The following is a 21,304-nucleotide window of genomic DNA, read 5'->3' as shown; positions in this document are numbered from 1 at the left end:
CCCGGTCTCGCAGCTTGAACTCCCACATGTCACTCGCTTTCGAATAACGTTGTCGCTGAGACAATCGGGGAAACGCTTCCTGATTGAAGAGAGCACTTGGAAGAGTCCGCCTGGGAACGCGAGCTCTTCCGGCGACACTTGCCAACGCGGCAATTTTGAGGATTCCGGCGTTTCGCGCAACCGTTGCTCTTACGCGTAAACTGATCATTTACTTTCTTAATTGAATCGGTGAAAATGTCGTTCACTGAATCGGCGAGACAGTATTATACCGATAATCTATAAACATTCGCCGAACTTTTCGTGAATACACGCTTCCACTTGGTTCGCCAATTTTCCTTTATCTTATGCTTCGCTGATTTTGGCCAGGGAAAAATTCACTGCAAATCGCTGTTACGCGTCCTGCAGCACAAATATATACGCATACACAGACGCTTTTTTATTGAGTAAAATCACTCGACTGATGTGATATAATTTTATCCTGATGCCTCCCACACCCTTAATTCCCAGTTGTATCTACGACTTAGATAAAAATAGTTCCGATGTTGATTTGAGAGTTCGAGAAAATAAGCAGATCGATTTGACCCGTGGAAAGTGAAAAATCGTTCGTAAGATAAATCACGGCTCTTAATGTTAATTACAATGTCTATATCGTGTTGCAGATACATCTCAGTGTGGATGCTGACGGTGGCGACGCTGAGGTGTCAGGTGAGTGTCTCTCGCGTTTGCCGCGAGGACGAGGATCTATCCGCGGACGATTTTGTTTCGTAGGCGACCGCCGGTCACGAGAACGCGGAAGTGGACGGCAACTCGGAGGATTCTGTTATCGACGATACGACCGAGGATTATTGGGCGGGCAGCGGATCGGGACCCGACGAGGATGAATCCCCTCATAACGAAACCAGAGAAGCGTTGACTCACGAGGCCAGCGACCACGATGCTGTAAGTCACGCATCGCCAATTTGTTTCGCATTGCGCGTTTACTTATTGAAATTCACGGTAGACGGTTGCACAAGAAGGTTTCGTCGGTTCTCGCGCCGTTATCCTTGCGCAGGCACGTCGTTGCCACCTTCCCGTTCGCACCGGGTTAATATCGATTAACTCGAATTCTCTTCGCGCGCGCGAGAGGAAAGAATCGCGACTACAAAACGCGCGACGCGCTCGGAAACGAACGGGCTTCGCATCACGATCGGGTTCGACACCGATCGGCGAACGTGGGATCCAGGGAATTTTTCGTACGGATTCCCCTGTAACTTTCGTCGAGCCAAATTCACGTCCACGTAGCGACGAGGAAAGTGAGAGGGCAAAAGAGTAGAGACACGCACGGCGTTCACGAAGTGGCGCGACCCGTCCAGTTACACGGCTAATTGGCGAACGGTTTCCTCGAAAGTGGACGGGAAGAAGGAACTAACGAGGGGAGGGGAAAAGAGGCGCAGGAATGATACTCGCCCATCTGTTCAGTTTTGCGTGATTCCTCGTTAACGAATGCTCACGGCGGCGGCGGTGAGGCGCGCAAGGCCGACCGCGCCGGAGAGAACGTAGATGCAGGTGTTCTCTGCATCCGCTACGATATTCGCGAGGCGTAAAAAGGCAGAAAAGGGAGGAAAAAGTAAGAAGCGGAACGTCGACAGTTAACCGCGGCAAAGACGACGCCTCGGGATCCGCCGAGCTCGGCCGCGCGTCCTCGATCGAGCGGAAAAATCCTACCGGCCCGCCGAAGATCTACGCGTAGCGCGCGGTCGAGCGTCTCTCTGCTTACCTCATCGCGACTCCGTTCTCGACTACAATGTTAAGTCCAGCCGGTCACAAGTCGCGATGAGGGATTCTGTGTGATTCGCGGTAGAAATCAATTTACCCGGATGGGGCGCATTCGCCTACTGCGGGGTTACGAGCGAGCAACAATCTGCCTTCTTCCCGCAGCACGTAGAAAATTCTGTTGGCCCTTCCTGAACGAAAGGGCGGGGTAGGATGCGCGGTGCATCGGTGCATCCTAGCTTGGTCAGGAAGTGGAATGGAAAGAGGAAGAGAGTGAGAGAAAGAAAGAGGGAGAGAGAGGCTATTTCTTTGATTAATCGCCGACTTATCGGCGATCCGACCGCCGGATCGGCTTCTAAGCTAGTTTCGAGCGGAATCGATTTCGATCGCGGAAGAACCAGTTCTTTCCAGCCCGGAATAGGGAGGAGAGAAAGAGTATCGCTCGCGCGCCACCGCCGCCGCGCGACCTTCGTTACATCGCAAATTGCGGGAGCGGATGGATCGCTTCTTGCGCTCGCGAGAGCGCGTCCGCCCCGAAAGATCCCATTACACTCTATAATTCCAGGAGCGGAGTTTGTTTGCCTTTGGCCGATTCGCACGCGAAACCGGGAAACGAGATCAATTTCATCCGCGCCGCTCCCTATCATCTGTGCGCGTTTCCGTTCGTTTCGATTAAGAAGGCAGAGACCGATAATATCGGCGCTGCGCGCCGCAGGGCGCAGAGTTGACGCGCGACGATCGACGATGGAACCGCCCAGGAAGCTATTTCGATACGAATCATCGGCCGGCGACGTTGACTGACTATTTCACGCGCGTCCAACGAATCGCCCGTCCCGAGCAGTTACATCGGATTATCAATCGTGCCCTCGATTTACATTCCCCGCGGAAATTAACCCCCTCGCGCGCCCGGCTGTCTTCTCCGGCTGGTTTGGACTGCTTCGTCATTCTGCCGACGCGTGTCGACTCGGTTGACGAGATAAAAAATCGCGCTAATTTTACCGAATTTATATATATTGAGTATTTCAGTGAGTGATTTCATCAAGTAACACAGAATTTCAACGAACCCTTTCCAACGCAGAATTTTCTTACCACGTCCGTACTGAATTTCGTTTCAAAGTTACGCCCGTGCAATGGTGTCAAATTTGATGAAAATTCGCGCACCACGGGTCGGGCGAAGTTCCGCGGAGCGCAAAGGGTCGGTGAGACGGATATCTCTTGGAACTCGACGATTGTCGGCCGTTAGTGAAGTACGAGGATGACGTTTTGCGACCGACCGAGCTTCCACCCTCTCTGACTCGGCGTCGTCGATCCCATCGTCGTCCCGAGAACTTGTGCAATCAACTCAATCGCGGCGGAGCTCTCTTAGAGATGAGATACTGGACGCATTCATCTGAGTCGTCCGAGCTATCTTACTTTGCTGATGACTTTCGACACTGTAACCGCGCGACCGTTAATCACGGCGATGAATGCGCGCGACTCGATCGAGAAGCGGCGAGGAGAGCGGCCCTCGGAAGAGATAAACATTCGCCCTGGAAAAGAAGGCCGGTCGCACCCGACGTCTGTAAGCGTCGTCGTCTTGTAGCGCGCAAGAAGACGCGAAAGCCTAAGCGGTTACTTAGTTCTTCTCCGTCGTCTTCTTCTTCTTCTTCTCCTGCGAGGGAAGGTGGGCCCGATATTGCGGATATTAACGATCATTAAGGAAGACGTTTTTCTTAAACGACGTCAAATCGCATTCACCGCTGCGCGCATGCATAATGCGCGCTAATAACGCGCTCCGGGGTTTTAGGTCAGACGTCTGGCAAAGTCGCGCCATTTTTCGCCAACGGAGTATTATTGTTACGGGACGTGCAATAAATCGGGCAAAAAGCTGCATTTACGTACCGTACCGTGTGTGCATACCCGCGGAGCTCGGACGCGTGGTGGATTCTAGGCTCGCGGAAGGAGGCTGCTTCTCGCGACGCCGCAAGAACTCCCTATTAAACGGTGCCGCGATCTTCGTTTGGCGCAGGTGCGAAGAGCCATCTACCTTTCTACGACGGCCACGCTTCGCGCGCATTTTCGCTGTATAGAAGCACTTACAATCCTGTGCCATAACCGATAAAACGCAAACTTTGCGGAGAACGTTCAAGTATGGCATCCCCTTAAACAGGCCGAAACGGCTTCCGGAGTCAATTCCGGGGAATCGATTAAAGGCAGATTCGTCAGAGCCGCTCGCGTCCCGGAAGGGAGATCCACGACATGACACGTGGTGGCGTAGGAGATCAGCCCTCGAAGAGAGCGCGAAACGTTCTCGTTCGCGTTTAGGATCTCTCCCCGATGAGAACGCGAGATCAACATGAAGGGGCATTTCGCGTTATTACATCTCCTACAGTGTAGCACGGTTAATGCCGTAGCCGCGGTTAAGCCACCACGGCCGAGAGTCCGCGAGAGAGGAGGAGGTAATCGGCACTTATCGTCCGCGTCAGCTCTACCTCCGTAATGCATTCCTACGAGATACCGAGGCGGATTCAAAGACCACCGCTCATTTCCCGCGGTGCCCAGGCCTCCGAGCGGGCCTCCCGGCTCGGTTCCTCGCCGAGAGAAGAACGATCTCCTAACTACTCTACTGGCCCATAAACGCCCGTCTCTTTCTCTCTCCCCCCGCCGATCTACGGAGCACCCGCGTCCGCGGTCTCCGCGGTCCGTCCTCCCGGGAGCATCGTACTCGAGCTCCTCTGAAATTCCTCAAAAGTGGAATCCGTGAAGAGAAATAATTTCCCCGGCGATTCGCGCGAGAGAGCTCTCGCTCGCTCATTCCGTCGAGCGAGCAACCTGTCGCGCGTCACAAACCGCGTTGCAAACCGGCAACCTCACGAGGCAAGAGGGAGAGAAAGAGAGTACGGACGACGAGGGGAAAAATGGGAAGGTGGAGGAGGTGGCCGGAACGGCGGTTTCTTTCTTCGTCACGGCATATGGAGGCTGTTCGCGGCTTTTTTCCGCGAGTCCGCGCGAGCCTTCGCGCTAACCACGCGCCCATCTTCTTCTTCTTCTTTGCACCACGACCGATTCGCCCGAGCAGAGAAGTGCCTATCTGCCGCGCTCGCGTCGTGCTCGCTGACAAGCGGCTCGACGTACAATCCCCTCGCCCACCCCCGTCACCTTCTCCTCCCCCCCGTCTATCTTGTTCGCTCTTCTTGCTCCTCTTCTTGCACGTGGCACCCGTACGCGAATGGAAGAGCCCGGGTACCCACGCTTGCCCGGGGAATGAGCTCGTAAAGCGTTAGTCACGCGCTACTCGTGCTGTCCGTTTTTCGCAGACTTCCTCGTTCGGCTTCTCTCCCTTTTCCGCCTCCCTGGATTCCCCAGCGCCGCCGCCTCCGACCACTGGCCACCGACGCCACCTCCCTCTTCCGCGTATATACTCCTCTTCGTCGCGGTCTCGACCCCCGGCGCTTTTTCTCGCCCTTTCTCACCGCTCGACCGGTAGCGATCCGGTACGGGTTGGGGGTTAAACCGGATCGTTAACGTAGGAGAGGTCAGGGCTCCCGGCTCGACGAGAGGATAGTTTTGCATAGCCGGATCGAGCGATGTACGCGAGAATATTTCGCGGGAATATAACCGCTTCCATCGGCGATGCGCGCGCGCGCACTCGGGCTAACGGCTTTGAACCCGCAAATCACTACCTGCGACTCGTTAGCGGATTCCTCGTGTTCATTTTCCGAGCTCCCGGAGTATGAATATCGTTAATAGCGCGTTTGGCGCGGGTGGTCGGTTATTAGCGCGAACGAGACCTTCGCTACCGCAGCTAAGCGAATATGCGCGACCGAGGAGCGTTCGGACTGTTTTTCCACTGGCGATGCCCGCTTGAAGTTTCACGGTATGATAATTATACGGCTCAGTTCCCGATCGATTATCAGTGTCTTTGCCGGTAATGCCCTCTCTCGCGTGCGAGCGAGAGAAGGAGAGAGAGAGAGAGAGAGAGACTAAGGTAGTTCTCAACAATCGAGTGGATACCGAGTGTTAATTACGTTTAATTAAAAGGTCTCTATGGGAATATATACGCAGTTTTCTCCAGGATATCAGGCTGAGTATTTGAATTTCCATCGGGACTCTCTCTCGCGAATCCTACACGGAAAAAAACGCTAAATTCAAGCAAATAACTACTTCGATACTCCTTACCAAATTTCTCCTGGATTAAGTGAATTTTACTTGGATCGAGTAAATATTATTACAATGTAGAAAAAAACGTTACATTCGAGCGATATTCACTCAAGGGGATATTCCCATTTGGAACGCTTCGTTTGGTCGGCGATTTTGATGGTNTTTTTTTTTTTTTTTTTTTTTTTTTGAAAAAACCGTCATGTACAATTCTGAAGTTTTGCGTAAGTACGTAGCTATGTTTTAACTATATATTTAACTACATATATTTAAAAAATGTCTGGAAATCACCTACGAAAAAGACGTTTCAAATAAAAATATCCCCGATCCAAGCAAAAATCCGCCAAGGAGCACTAGAGCAATAATTCTCTACTTAAATCCAGCGCTTTTTTTCTGTGTAGAAATCGCACAAGTCAAATACAGGAGATATCGATCGGTCATTCGCGAGCGGCTACAGCTTCACTTGATTCGACGAAAAAGAGAAAACGGGGCGTATGATGAACATTGACAACATTAAAGACGATTTTAATGAGCGTCGCATTCATTTTCTGCCCGTGAAGGTCGTGTACGTCGGCGAGGGTGGCACTTACGTGCCGGTACCGTCGTTGAAGAACCGGCCGTTGAGCCCGAATCTCCAGGCTCTCCAGACTCTGCAGGGTTTGCAAGGACTCGGGACAGGCGGAGGCACAGGGGTGGCCGGCGACGAGGACTGGAGGAGACATCCGGAGACTTGGGACCGCGAGCACCGGAGATACCGGCCCAACACGACGCGGGTGCAGCGTGAGTGCAAAGACGAACTTTCTTTCCTTCGCTTCACTTTCTCGCTTTTCCCGCCGAATGCCATTATCTCGTCGCGCACCGACGACCCAATGACACAATACCGGCCGATGCGGTCACTCTCGCCGTAAATGCGCCGCGCGAATGCAGCTGAAACTGCGCATACGATTCCCGGCGATTCATCTGCCGCGTGCACTTCGCAATAAAGCAAACTAAATAAATAAAATATAAATCACGCAGCGGGGGGGGAGAGGCATCGGGGAAATTGCCCGTTCACCGCCCAAGTATTAACAATCTTCGCCGAGCTAATAGAAATTTCCTGTTTCACGAGCGCCTTTAATGGTCCGGCACGCCGGATCGGGACGCTGATCCAGCGGAAACACACGTTGCGCGCAAAGGGCGGTTATCGATTACGTCGATCTAGAATCAACAGAAATCCCCGTGCGGCCGGGCGATCGATTATCGCTTCGATTCGCGATTACATTATCACGACGTTCCGCGATCGAGAGAGCTGGTGAGGAGAGATCCCGATCTCATGGGAAACGTCGGGAGGAGCTACGGGGGACGGCGGATTCTGCTATTTCACGTCCGAATCGCGGCGAAGGCGCAAAAACGCCCGCGTTATTTCAGTCCGGTGGGTCAGTGTGTCCCGCAGCTGTCCTCACAGCTTCGCTTTAGCACGTCCGTTATTTTTCCGCCCGTTGGTCGGCCGAAAGCGCGCGCGAGCGAGGATAGAGACGGGCGAAAAGCGTTACTCCGCTTTTCGGCGTCTCACTCTCTTTCCCTCCCGTTCGATCGACGGAGGGGAGAATCATCGTCGATCGACGCGAGCACGTTCCGCGATCTATACGTCCGTCCGTCTCCTCCTCGGTCCCTCGGCGCGCCCGGGAATTCAGAGTGCGATGGCGAGTGGCTACCGTTAGAGAGGAGGCAATTAAAACGGTGTCGGAAAGTCGTACGACGCTCCTGACATCGAGAGTACGCAAGCCACGAGAGAGAGAGAGAGAGAGAGGAGAGTACACCGTGCGCGTAGTTACGCCTCCGACGATGGCATCTCCTCTCCTCCCGTGCTCGTCGTCATCATCGTCCCGCCGTCTCCCGCGCGCCCGGGCACCATCGTCGTCATCATCATCGCCGATCCGCGCGATCGTCATTATCTATCCTCGCATCTGGATCGGCCCGGCTGATCGACCCCGACTCGATTCCAGACGGGAAACTCGGCCGTGTGTACGCCCGGCGTGCAGATATTTTGACGCCCGTACGTTATGGCGCCGGTAATCGGACGTCAGCTCGTTGCCGCAGTGCGCATCTCGCTTTTTCCCCAGAGAAAATTGCGCCGTCGCGTCGTTATGAAATGATGTTTATGAGCGGCCGTTGCGCCTGTCTTTTTTTTCCTTCCCTTCTCCTTCTTCTTCTTCTTTCTTCTCTTCGCCTCGTGTCGATTTCTCGTTCGCGATGACGTGACGCTATGCCGCGATGACGGCCGACTAAAATTTCTCGAACGATTCCTCGCGCTATCTCCGATACGGAGTTACTTGTTATCACATCGCGATTCTTTCGGCAGAAATTGCCTTTTTCCACGATCGATTTTGCGCACAGCAACCGGCTCGCGTGTGCGCCGCTGGAACTGCGAGCCGGATAATACGGATGGATTTATCGCGCGATCGCGAATCTGTGATTCCGCTAACAGGGATAATTACCGAAATTAACGTATCACGATGAATTTTCTATTTCGCTGATTGGAACACCCGGGGAATTTACGACGGCGCGGGCTTAATCAATGACGTCTCATTAGGGTCCGTTAATCAGCTGATGCTTCAGTTTTAATAAACCCATATAGCGGACCCGCGCACGCGGCCTGGTAATTAATGCCAGTGGAACAAGACATTAACGGCGGTGACGCGTCCCGTTATAAAAGTATAATAGACAATGTTCTGTGAAAACAAAATTGATCTCCTCCGGCGCACGATGTGCGTATGTATTACCCACATCCGCGAGAGCGATTTTTCCAGAGATAGATAGACATGTATATAGATAAATAGATAGACAAATGCTGTTATTTTTGCCCTATTTTCATTAAGTGCGTGATTTCATGGGAATCGCGTCTTTTGCGCCGAAAGAGACGTTCTTTCAAAGATCGCAACGCAAAAATTGAAGTTACCTGGATGTTAGAGCGCATAATTAACGTATAATTGAAATCTCGACTCGGATAGTCCCCCCCCCCCCGCTGAAAATTTTACTCTCCGGCGCAACGAATAGAGCGCAAAATATTTGTGTTTATTTTCAAAGAGCGCGTTTTTACTATTCACTTTGCATCAAGTGGAGAAGCTAACTAAGCAGACATTTATTCCAGAGTTACAACAGTGAGAACAAAAATAAAAAATACAAATAAGACACGATAAAAGAAATAAGTTGATGGTTTACCGCACGTCGAGCTGCTTACGAGAAAATTAGAGACAGAAAAAGGAGGAACTTGGAAGTTTATTACGACTTGTCTGGAATAATACTGTGGCGAATAATCGACGGCATTGGCGCGCTCGCGCGCTGCCCGCCCCGATATTGCCGCAGAAAATTACGCCGTGTCCGCGCGGCAATGCAAATAAACAATATTTATCGACGCGAGGGTCGCATACTATTATCGTGCGGCTCCCCCTTCGCGGGGCCCCGTTTAATTGCGCTTTACGGAAAATTACGACCGTATATTGGAAACGGCGACGCGCGAAAAATGTCTTAACGACGCATCGCGCGTTCCCTCCGGCCGTTCGACTGGAACGAGCTGCTATTAAACTATTTTTCGCGCTTTTTGCCTCCCACAATTAATCGTCCCATAGTTCTCCTCTTTTTCTTTTCTTTCCTGCGAATCGTTATACGCGGCAATTTGCCTCGCTAATACACATTGTCCGCCGGACGAAGACGCGATCCCCTATTCGTGAACTCGGCCGTGGAATTAATAAATTTAAATCATAAAATTGTAATTTCGCACTTCTCCGCGTTACATTATGCAAGTTTCGCGCGGCGCGTATCACACGCTTCGCTTTCCCCTTATCGCTAGGTTTTGTTGTTCACCTCCCGGGGAAAGAATCGAAGCGCGCAAGCGATTAACATAAATCTCCACCGCGCACTCCGTACTTTATTCTGATAAATCGGTTCGGCGGGCGTGTTGCCGCGAGAAAAATCGAGACCGAGCGGTGCGCGAGCGTGCCGGAGCCGCTTTTCGAAAAGATGAATCGATCCGTGACCACCGAGCCGACGGGACGATCGATGGTCGCGTCGCTACGGTAAATTTCCTAAAACATTCAGACGAGCTCGTCCGTCGGCAATGATGAATGTTACACGGCCGCCGTATGGAGCTCGCCGGTTCAATGAAGTCGTAAAATCGAGCCGCTCGTTTCTCCGCGGGAACTTGCGGCCACCCGTGGTATCGTCAATTACGCGAAAGAGGGCCCATTAGGTTTAATGCATCTTCCTCGGCAAGGCTCGATTCTCGTGCGTCCTCGAGACTCGAAGTCCATTTTCTCGCCGCTGCCGTGTGTTGCAGCTACTCTATCTCTTCCCGACTTCACCCGCACGCGCGTTTTCCGTCGCACACGCGAAATTGCGAGCCTTCCCTCCCGTCCGGCGCTTCCGGTTGCTTCGATAAGTGAATCGGACTTTAGCAGTCAAATTTAGAATTCAATTGCCGCTGGGAGAAATTTAACGGTGAAAATCAAGAACGTTGTAATCAAGAGCGTATTCGTGAATCTGCGTATACGTGAACAGGAAACGCGCACGGTGAAGAATTTCGCGTTCGATCGAACACACTTCACGTGTCTCAAATAGTCCGCTCGAACTGTTGTGTTAATTTTACATATTGACGGCAATACGGCATCTTCTGACGTCTCCCGACGTCATTCCGCCATCTGGGTGTTATGTCGGAAATTAACACAAAATTAATACGTTAATCGACACTGAAGTGTAAAATGTGTTATTTTAACACACGTTGAACATCCACATAATACAAAATATTCAGATAACATAAACATAATATATTAAATCAACCTATGCAGATATGTTAAAAATTTAACAAGGACCGATTTTAACGCAAATACAACAATGTTTTTTTTATCTCTATGTATCGGTGCCGGAATATCCCGCGTGTGGGATGCCGAGAGTATGCATGTGTGTGTGTGTGTGTGTGTGTGGACTTGAAGGACTTGGAAAAAATCACGCAGCTCTTTATGGCACGAGCCGTAACGCGGTTCTCGCAAGGAACTCGACGGTACTCCGTCGCGTCTCTCTCTCTCTCTCTCTCGTGGCCGACGCTCTCGGCACGTTCGAGCTAATATCGGCGTTGCTCAACTCTTTCCATTGTCTGCCCACTGACGTTTTGCCGGACGATGAACACAAAGCACGTATCCGCAATTCTAATAAGCGTGCGTATACGTACGTACGCACGTACATACGCCTCGCGTTGCACCGCTCGAAAATGCGCTCGGCACATACTCGCGCCGCGAGACGGACACGCGCGAGCGCGATGGCGCGGGGCGTACGACGAGGGTGAAACGGAACGGTTGTATCATCGGCATGCGCCTCCGGTGTGACTATCTCCATCCCCCCATCTGCATCTCCATTTTATTATTTTTCCGTGGATCTCCGTTTTCGCGCGCGCGCGCTACTCTTCCTCACCTCGACTCACATTCCTACTTACATTCCTACTTATTTCGAATTCTAATCGATTTTGTTCGCTTTCCGTCGAAAAATGGGAAAAGAGGAGGAGACAAACTGAATAAAATCGGGAAAATTTTAACCAAACGAAAAAAAAAATGTAACAAGCTTATTAGGAGTCCGAGTAAAAAAAAATATTTCACACTACGTCTCGCAAATTTTCGACGACGCAATGACCGCGCGGCGACTACGAAGATTTCGCTTTTCCTTCCTCTTCGTCGAGATGAGATTAAAAGGGGGGAGGGGGAAAAAAGTCGAAACGTCGAGATCGACTCGTCGGTCGAGTGTCGGAGGACATCGCGCGTTCTAACAAACAGCGACGGAGCGCGCGGGTCACGGAAACGAAAAGGTTGTATCATCGGCGGACACCTCGAGTGTAACTATCTTCATCCACCATCAATCTCCATTCCGCTTTGCGGCCGCGGCGTGTTACGTTGTTACGTTGTGGAAACGGCTTCTTCTTACTACGAAGAGCGCTTATACGGGACCCCCAACTTACTTTCACTTTCATTCGTCATCGACGACCGGTTTTCCACTCGCGCTCCTCTATCCGCGAATCTGCGATTTTCCGCACCGCTTTCGACACGTGAGTGTAACGACAGGATCTCGCGGCCGCGATTGCACGCCCACACGACGATCGATCGGCGGCGCCGGCGGATCGATGAGTCCGACGTCGTTTCTCAGTCACGGCAATCATCGTACCCGATACGGTAACGTTATCTTAAGACCGGTCTCTTGTACGAGAACATTTTTTTTACGACCGAACCGGAGAATCGCGGAGGATTGCGTAGGATTCAGTCTCAGCTACGAAACTCAGCTCGCCGATGACGATGATCCTTATCAGTCGCGATGGCACGTTTGACATGTTATTACGCTAAAGCGTGATTTGAATTAAGATAAAAGTACCAGTACTTGGACACGTGCCTATAATATACAATATATTGTGAATCTACAGGGTGTCCCGACATAAGGGGAAATATCTTAGGGATCTAAATATGGGGGGACCTTGAAAAGAATCGAAGAAAATGATCGTAAAAAAATTTCCTCCACGGAATGACTCCTTCGAAGCCATTTAAATTGTGTTCTAAACGTCTCTCATATTTCTCCATATTATTAAAAACAAAGGAGGTGCTGGGTGAACGCCTAAATATCTCTTTTGTTTATAATAATATGGACATAGATTCTACGTTCAAAATGTAAATATTCACATTCAAAGAGCAAAACAATGAGAATGTCCAGAGGTTAAATACGTGTCCAGGCACTGGTGCTTTTACCTTGTTCGGTCGCACTCGACGCGTGTAATTGTAACGGTCCGTGTTCTTTTTTTCTTCCCCGTCATTGTTACGCCGGTCTCGAGAGTCGATTCTCGGCGGATGTTGATCGGTACCAGCAGATTAAGGCGTCGCTTTTCCGCCAGCTGGTCTATCCGGACACGCCGGCTTTTTCATCTCGCTTTCGACATCGCAGACTCCACCTAGACCTTCTCGGTTTCGCAAATATATGCAACACACAAGACGTTGATCGCACAGATGGATCAACAATGTGGCTGATGTAGGTCCCCCGCGGATAGACCCGGCCGATAGCTTGTCGAAACGCCGGTGAACAGAGCGACGCGCCGAGAGATGTGCTTTACCGCCGTCGCCGTAAAGCTCGGCGGACCGAGAGAAATCGCGGGATTACGCATGCATGAGTGCGGACAAAATTCCCCCTTCTTATTTTTCCGCCACGTGCGATAAATCGCATGTGAAAAACCGTTTCACCGTGCGACCGCGCGAACTGGTACACGTTTCTTTGGAAACGCCGACATCCTCTCGTGTAATCGCATAATTTATATGTAATTATTACATGTTTGTAATATATCTTACATCGTATTCATAGATGCGCGTATATACATTTTACAGATATCGAAGCGGAATGCCAAGACGACTATATGAAAATCAGGATTGGATTCAACGGATCTTTCACCGGTCTCTTGTATTCGGCAGGTAAGATCGACCGTGCGGTTTGAGTAGCCGGAAATACCCCCCGACGACATAATTATTATCGACACTTATGATTGGATTGACATCACAAGCGACAATGAAACAACCTCTTTTAAGTGTGCCGCATCGCGAAGTGAGTGAACGTTGCGAATAACGCGGTCATCGAAAAAGCGACAACGGTGACTTGAGGAAGCCTCGCCCTCGCCGGGTTCCTCTATTACGGTGAACAGATTCGACATAATGCCGCGATTGAAATATGTGGCTGCATAACCGACCGCGATCTCGTTGGCATCTGCAATTACCGCGGCAGACAGTGAGACGATGAATCCGCGCTAACGAGGTAATGGCGGAAATTATCGTAAAGCGATCGGCCGTCGTCGGCCGCGCCGGAATTTTTCCATCGACGTCGTAAAGTCCATCTGTCCGTTCTAGTAAGATACCTCCGTTATTTCGAAAGAACCGCGCGGTAGACCTGCTCTCCTCCTTCTCCTGGTAACGCACGCAATGCAAAGACAAAAACCGCGAAACGTTTTGCTCAATGGAGAAGAAGGAGAAGAGGGACGTGGAGGAAAAGAAAAAAAGAGATTTCCTCGAATCTCACCCCGTTCGCTCGACACTGATTTTGACGGAAATTGTTACTGGCATAGAAGCAATTTAATTATCCAAAATAGTAAGAAAACTGAGTTTCGCCCTTGGAAAAGTCAAAAATAGTATAATAAATCTTCGATTAATTCGAACATGAAAATGAAGTGTTTCTAAACAAGTGAGAAAAACAAATGAGTCGCTTCCGTTCCAGTCGCCTGTTATTATTATTGAAATTATAATCAGAATTTGAAATAATAAAATCAAATTCTAACGCGCGTGGTCTTCCTTAATCATCGATAACAATCTCGCGATTGACAGGCAACTTCCCGATATCGTTTTCATTATTGTTCCCTTTTAATATAACAATTTTCATCTCTTTTTATCGCGTAATCAAAGGTTTTCTCTCGTTAACAAATACGCATTGCTGTTAATTAATACCTCGATAACAAGCAGTATATTTTTTGACTCATTCAGGAAGACAATCATGTGCGAGACACTCGAACCGATAAGTCTCACGGTACGATTAAAAAATCCGATCAACCTGATCCCGGACTTCCTATCATCGGCGTTAACGAGCGCTCGTCGCATTTTCTCACTTACGCTTCGTCGTCCGTTCGCACATTCGTTTACAAAGCAATCGACGTCGACGTGGTTCCGCCTGTCGCGGATGAAACTTAATCACGCGGTGAACAGCGTTGATCGATATGCCACGATATCCTGCGCGCCTCGCCGTCGGCCGAATATCCTGGCACGGTCAAGGACAATCGCTTTTAATTGCAGGCTACTCGTACGACCCCGACTGTATGTACGTGAACGGGACTGGCCGCGACTACTACGAATTCTACATTCAGCTAAATCGATGCGGCACCCTCGGCGAGAACACCCATCATCAGGACAGTAGGAAGAATCCGACGGTAAGTGAAACGTAAAAAAACGTAGAAAAACGTAAAATAACTATACAAAAGCAAAGTATCGATCTCGCAAGCTAGTATCGATCTTGGGGCGAAAGTATAATTGAAATAGTTGAAAAATATCCGCACTAGTTTCGGACGTCTAGAAACATAAAAAGTATAAAAATCGTAAGTAGCTAATCGCGACGTTTGCGTAGCACCGGCATCAATCGTCGACGACGACGACGACGACGAATTACAATAATTAACAACTCGGACGAAAACGGTCTTTGAGAACAAGACTGGCGGGCGTGCGGGGTGAGGGGTGGTTCGCTCCTAATCTCGATAATCAGAGAAAATTAGATGTGTCGCACACACGTTGGGTGGGTGGAGGCGGGGGGATGGACAAGAGAATTCCGCGCGGGAATGTAAAGGAGACCGTTATTATAATAGCTAACGCGCGCGCACGACGGGTTTTCCTCACGTGAGAAATAACGTGCATGTTATTACACTGTGCAATGTGCGTTTGCACCGGCGTTTTACAGAAGAACCTTATGTGGAACACGGTCACGGTGCAGTACAACCCGCTGATCGAGGAGGAGTTCGACGAGCACTTCAAGGTGACGTGCGAGTACGGCTACGACTTTTGGAAGACGGTGACATTTCCATTTCTCGACGTCGAGTGAGTGTCTTCGGCTATGCATCTCGGTTAGCCCCGTCATCGCGAGTTAAAGAGACCCCCTTCTAATCCTCCATGCATCCTCCGACTCCGTTGAACTCAATTTTAGTTTTCGATTTTTTTTCCCTTCTCCTTAATCGAATTTAATATTTTCAAGAATAATTAAAAGAAAACTGCCCTTTTCAATTTTCCCTCGGACAGAAACCGAAAAGATCCGTGGAAAAATGGAAAGGAACATCGGATTTTCCCAAGCCTCTGAAACTATATTTTAATATCTAATATTAGTACAATTTTAATATCCAATTTAGTTCTTCGTAAAGATGGATATATTCCGTAATTGTTATTCTCTCCCGAAGGATTACCGAGGAACAAGTGTTGAGTATTATGTCCTTTTTAATCGAACAAATCGATTCGTCGATTGAATTAATACCGAGGATCAATATGAATTTTTCCGGGCGTGTGCGCATCTCTCTCTCTCCGCGAGGATTATATTTCAGCGCACAGAGAACGCCACGTTGCCGACGATGGTGATGCGCTCGGCGGGGAGGGATCAATCAACAAGTTCGAAATAAATTATCGATCGGTCGGCGGTGCTCGTGAGGGGGAAAAGACTCCGGTAAAAAAGGCCGAGCTTTATTCGTGCCTTGCGAGGGGGAATCGTCCGAGAGGTCAGACCGCGCCAGCCTCGGAGTCGACGTTCATGGCTACGGCCGCGTAATCGTTTCCACTCGCGAGAGCACGAGCGCGAGCACGAAGAATGACATTATGATCGTGTAAAACCTCCGATTACGCGAAATCGATGGAACGTTTCGCGCGAGGCCGCCTGTTTATGTAATATCCACGATAATGTCTAACATCTGCGCGCCATCGGACTGCCGCGAAGTAGGCCGTGCTGCTCTCTCGCGTGCGCGCGCGAGAGATAACGGATACGCATTCTTCCTGCCTCTTACGCACCCACCTTCTTCTTCTTCCAGGGTCGCCACGGGAAATCCCGTAGTCTTCACCCTACAGCCTCCGGAGTGCTACATGGAAATCAGATACGGTTACGGGACCACTGGAACTAGAGTGGCCGGACCAGTTCGCGTCGGCGATCCTCTGACTCTCATTATCTACATGCGCAGCAAATACGGTAAGCTTCCACGCTAACGCGAAGCGTGACCGCGGCTCGCTTCGCGTAAATCGCCCGAGGATGGAAGGAGAGCGTCGTCGGGCCTCAATGGACCGTGCGATCTATTAACATAAGTAGGCGCCGATGCGCGAACTCGTTTTTCCAAACGAGATTAACACGGCCTCGCGAGAACGTAACGCGAGAGATATCAAACGGCCGAGAACGACAAACCGGTCGACTCGATTGATTAGCTGAAACTCGTCTCGAGTTTAATCGGTACCGAAGTTAATTGCGTAGATCTGTAATTTTTGTCTTTTTCTTTTACTTACTTATGTATCGTAAAAAATTTTAAACGACTTGTCTCAATGACTGACGCGTCGTCACGTTCGATAAGACGCCGACTTTCATTGGTCGCAAATTAGAATCGATTTAATTTATTTTCCGACCAGCGGACGATTTTTTTCATTCCTTACTTGAAACTCGTATCGTTTCAAGACTTTGCTCGATGCTGTAATTAATAAGCTGACGGGGAGAACAGATTTTGCTGGAACAGCAAATTGTTCGCGAATACAGTGATTGCAAGAAGAATTTTTTCGAGCAGCAAAAACATTTGGAGAGCAGAAAGATTTGTTAAGAGTATTAATCGCTATTTGTTGGATATAAGGACAGCAAAATAATTTGGTTATGTCAACGAAATTTTATTGCTGTCGCAGCGACGTTTTGCTGCACCAATAAAATTCTCTTCCCCGTGTAACACATTTTTTTGCCATCACTGCACTAACAAACAACTCCCGCTGCTCCAGGAAAACCTGTCCTCTCCTGTGCACGTTTTTATTATCGTACTTGACGATTTTAGTATCGTCGTGCTTGCACAGGCGTGAGAGCATCGAAAACAAATAGTCCATATTATCGAGAGACCGACGGCGATCGCGTGCAAATCACGTGCAACGCGCATCCTTCGTTTCGCGTATCTCCTTCTTGCCGGCCGCCCGGTCTATCTAATCATACGACGCCCGATTCCGCCAACGTATCATTCGACATCGTAACGGTATAAGATGAGGCAGAAGACTTTGTCAGTCGGCTGCAAGTCGAGCTCGGTAATTTGCGAAAGATGCGGAAACGTTGGACAGAGAAAGATGTATAGAAAAGGAGGGAGGAGGGTACGAAAACGCGCTTAGCTACGACGTAACGACAGATGTCCGCGCTCTAATGAGCGTCTAACAGCCTTCTGTATTTGCGTCCTCGTCAATTATGTCAGGTAAATTGACGAGATAGAGAAGGAGAGACAGATAGAAAGAGAGAGAGAGAGAGAGAGAAGCTAAACGCCTCGCGTAGTTTGCTCGTTCGTCCGCCGTATTTGATTGATCGGCCTTATTATCAATAACGTTTCGTCGCTTCTCACTCCGTTGCGATAAATCTCGCCCGCGAAAACGGCTCTCTGAGAGCGGACGCGCGCGCGCGTTACCGTCGACGCGTCCGGCAGCCTGATCTCCGCCTCTTTTGCTTTTGCATTGCAGACGGTTTCGACATCGTCGTGAACGACTGTTACGCCCATAACGGCGGCAACAAGAGGATCCAGCTGATCGATCAGTACGGATGTCCGGTCGACGACAAACTGATCAGCCGGTTTCGCGGCTCCTGGTCGGAGAGCGGCCTCTTCGAGACTCAGGTGTTCGCTTACATGAAGACCTTCAGGTTCACGGGCTCGCCGGCTCTGTACATCGAGTGCGACGTCCGCATGTGCCACGGGAGATGTCCGGTAATGAAACACCCTCCGCTTCAGCATGTCTCACTCGACCGATTTGAATTTGTCTGTTCGCTCTAATCCACTCGGATATCGCCCCGATTGAGTTTAATCGAGCGCGCACTGCGATTGTCCGAAGCGCTTCTGTTATACGGAGTATTCCCGCTTCCACCGCATCACTCAGCAGTGCAGCACATTTTCTGAATAATTCAGAGACAATCTGAAAGAAACCATTGCTTCTCCGCGAATGTCCAGCGTTTGATATTCCGTTTCTTCGCGACTGAATCTCCAGCCGAAGTCTCGAAATCGAAATTGATCGGGGAAAATCAGTCGTTGCAAGAGAAATCGCGCCGGGAATGGGACACCTCGCGAATGTGATTCTTTCCGATTTTCGCGACGAGGTCGGCCGACTTCTCAAACGGCGGTTCTACGGAATCGAGATAGCGGTAGATCCTATTCTCAGGGTGATATTTTTGCATATTAGCACGCTCCGATGAGCATATCTCTGTTCTCTGTTACCGCTGGGGAACACGACGTTCCAGTTTCGCCGACAGCACTCTCGGCGCATATGAACGCGCATCGCTCGTATTTCAGAGCCAACCCTGCCACTGGAGAAACGCGAAGAACGTGGCGAAGCGATCGGTGCCGGAAATGATCGGCGGACCGTCGACGCCGGCAACCAGTTTGTCGGAGAACGTGAATCTCTTCCAGTCTCTGCGCGTTCTTCAGGAAGGCGAGGCGGACACGGAACTGTTCCAGAATTCCACCAGCTCCTCGCGCGCCGGTAAGAGCGGATATTTATGTCAAAGATTCTGACTTTACTGTTAGAACAATTATGTCAAGCCGTACATTTATCGTACAGCTTCATTCAGCGAGGCTGCTCCACTTTTGCCGATCGCGCGAACGTCGCGCTCTAACAGCACGACCGAGCGAGAGCCGAAATGAATCGCAAGCTCGCGAGTACGGAATTTTTATGACTCGCGTAATAGACCCTCTGTTGTGTCTGGTCGTCATGATTGTTTTACTATATTGCTTCCGGTATTTTATATCTTGCAATTTCTTCTCATACTTTTCGTACACTACAATGATTTCTTTTTTCTTTTCACATTTAATAATCTTGTTCGCTTGTTTTCCTTTCTTTCTACACCATTTGCGCGAAATTACTTTACTTCCCACTAGCAACAACCATAAGCAATAAACAATTGAATAAAAAAATAAATTAAGAAATCATCCGACGGAAAGGGCGGAAAAGCGGCGTAATTTTTCTATCATGTCGACAAACAACAAGAATCGACGATCGTTAGCAACTATTTCTTTCATTTTTAACGTAGCCAAGTTTTCGCAATATTTTCACGCAGCACAACAATCGCCGTCGCGATCGCACTTTTCTCGCCGGACAGATATCTGTAATCGTCCTGTTTCTCTCATTTGGCTTTCCCTCCGCAGGACTCAGCGAACCGACGACCGATCGAGTGTGCCTGAGATCGTCCGTCGCCAGTACGATAGTGGGCCTCGGCTGCGGCTTCTTCTGCATCATGGCCGGCACGATACTGGCGATGTGCTCGCGAATGCGGCGGCAGGCGCGCGAGAAGTTACTGTCGGACAGCATAAGTTACATGACGCACAAGGGTCGGATTAATTAGGCCGCGGAGGCCCCCGTCTATCTCTCCAGCTATCTGCATCTCTCTCCTTTCTCCTCGTCACACCACGTCTTCGCAATCATCTCTCTTTCTCACGAGCGAGCAACTCCGCGGATAAGACACGAGAGAGCGCGTCGTTGGGACGGAATAAGCTCGACGCGATCCTCTCGTCCGTCGTTAAGCCGATATCAGTGGCCGATAAAGACGCGACTCGGCGGATCTTCAAGTGCGGGGAATATCGTGAAATTCGGATAAAATTGCGGGAAAGTCTTTCTGAACGCATCGCTTCACACCGGTCGCGGTCGGAGATCGACGCGCGCAATGTGCGAAGTTGCCTTACACCGTTTCGACCGTCGTTGATAATTCAGGCCCGCGCGGATAACGAAGTGAATCCCGCGGATTCCTCCTCATCCTCTCGTGTGCGCGCGCGCAAATGCTTTTTTTTATGTTATAAATAATATTCGCTCCGCTATATTCACTCAGCCTCGCTTCTCTTACTCGCCGTAACGTCGATCGACACATCCCCGCTCGTCACTAACGATGTGTGCATGTCGCGTCGCGACGAGTGCGACGTGTCCCTTCTTCGTAGCGTCTTATCGCTCATCGATAAGTAGAGGTAGAAATCGCCGATATTGCCACGATCTCGCTGCCGATTGCGCGCGACCGACGAAATAATAAGCCCGCGAGAACACTGTTTCTTCAATTGGAACTCATCGAATTGAAGAGTGCTCCGCGACTCTTTCGCCGACGACTGTACACCGACGGACGACGCGGTGTTCCCCCTTCTCCCCCTTCCTCTTTCCGATAATCGCTTATTTCGGTCCCGCAAGCGGCACGTCCGGAGATCAAAACGAGCGCAACCGTCAGTGACGGCGCTTAATCGCCGCTGATGAGATTCAGTACTTATATGTGTATCTCTCTCTACGGCATTACTCGCCACGTTCAGGAACGTGGGAATAAAATTGCGCCAGTCTCGCCAACGGCTCGATTGTTCGGCAATACTTGGAACGATCGGGGTGAAGATGGAGATGGTTAATTTGCTAGTTAGCGGTGCACAGGCGAACGAAGATTTCGGATGAAAACGTGCGGCTCGAACACACGGCCAAGGATTTGCGGCGAAATTTGTCAAACGAAGATTGATATTTTGGGATAACGATGTGTTCGCAAGGAGAATCTCTGGGAAATCAAACGAGGCGGGAATCCCTTTAGATCGTAATCGAATACTTACTCAGCGATCCATAGCGACCCTAGCGAGGAAGAATGAAAATTATATCGCCCGATGAATTAGCGGCCCGGGTCACCGTTC

The 21,304-nt window shown here is 50.1% G+C and overlaps 1 protein-coding gene across 1 annotated transcript; it reads left to right on the top strand.

Moving 5' to 3' along the window:
- The first annotated feature begins 675 nt into the window (after window positions 1–675).
- Window positions 676–20,001, top strand: LOC106741162. The gene is made up of 10 exons (XM_014612878.1): window positions 676–705; window positions 769–939; window positions 6,450–6,669; window positions 13,272–13,355; window positions 14,718–14,851; window positions 15,373–15,509; window positions 16,481–16,635; window positions 18,132–18,373; window positions 18,953–19,142; window positions 19,805–20,001. Exons 1-10 carry the CDS (start codon window positions 676–678, stop codon window positions 19,999–20,001), a joined length of 1,560 nt encoding a protein of 519 aa, XP_014468364.1.
- The last annotated feature ends 1,303 nt before the right edge of the window (window positions 20,002–21,304 follow it).

This window comes from Dinoponera quadriceps, unplaced genomic scaffold, assembly GCF_001313825.1.
Source record: "Dinoponera quadriceps isolate SergipeBrazil2010 unplaced genomic scaffold, ASM131382v1 scaffold71, whole genome shotgun sequence".
NCBI classification, from domain to species: Eukaryota; Metazoa; Arthropoda; class Insecta; order Hymenoptera; family Formicidae; genus Dinoponera; species Dinoponera quadriceps.
Note: the sequence above shows the minus strand (reverse complement) of the source record. Positions and strands in the feature narration are given on the sequence as shown.

Coding starts and splice junctions, on each gene's coding strand:
- LOC106741162 (XM_014612878.1), top strand. CDS start 676: ATGCTGACGGTGGCGACGCTGAGGTGTCAG. Junction 6,670..13,271: donor CAACACGACGCGGGTGCAGC/GTGAGTGCAAAG, acceptor TACATTTTACAG/ATATCGAAGCGGAATGCCAA. Junction 18,374..18,952: donor TGTGCCACGGGAGATGTCCG/GTAATGAAACAC, acceptor CTCGTATTTCAG/AGCCAACCCTGCCACTGGAG.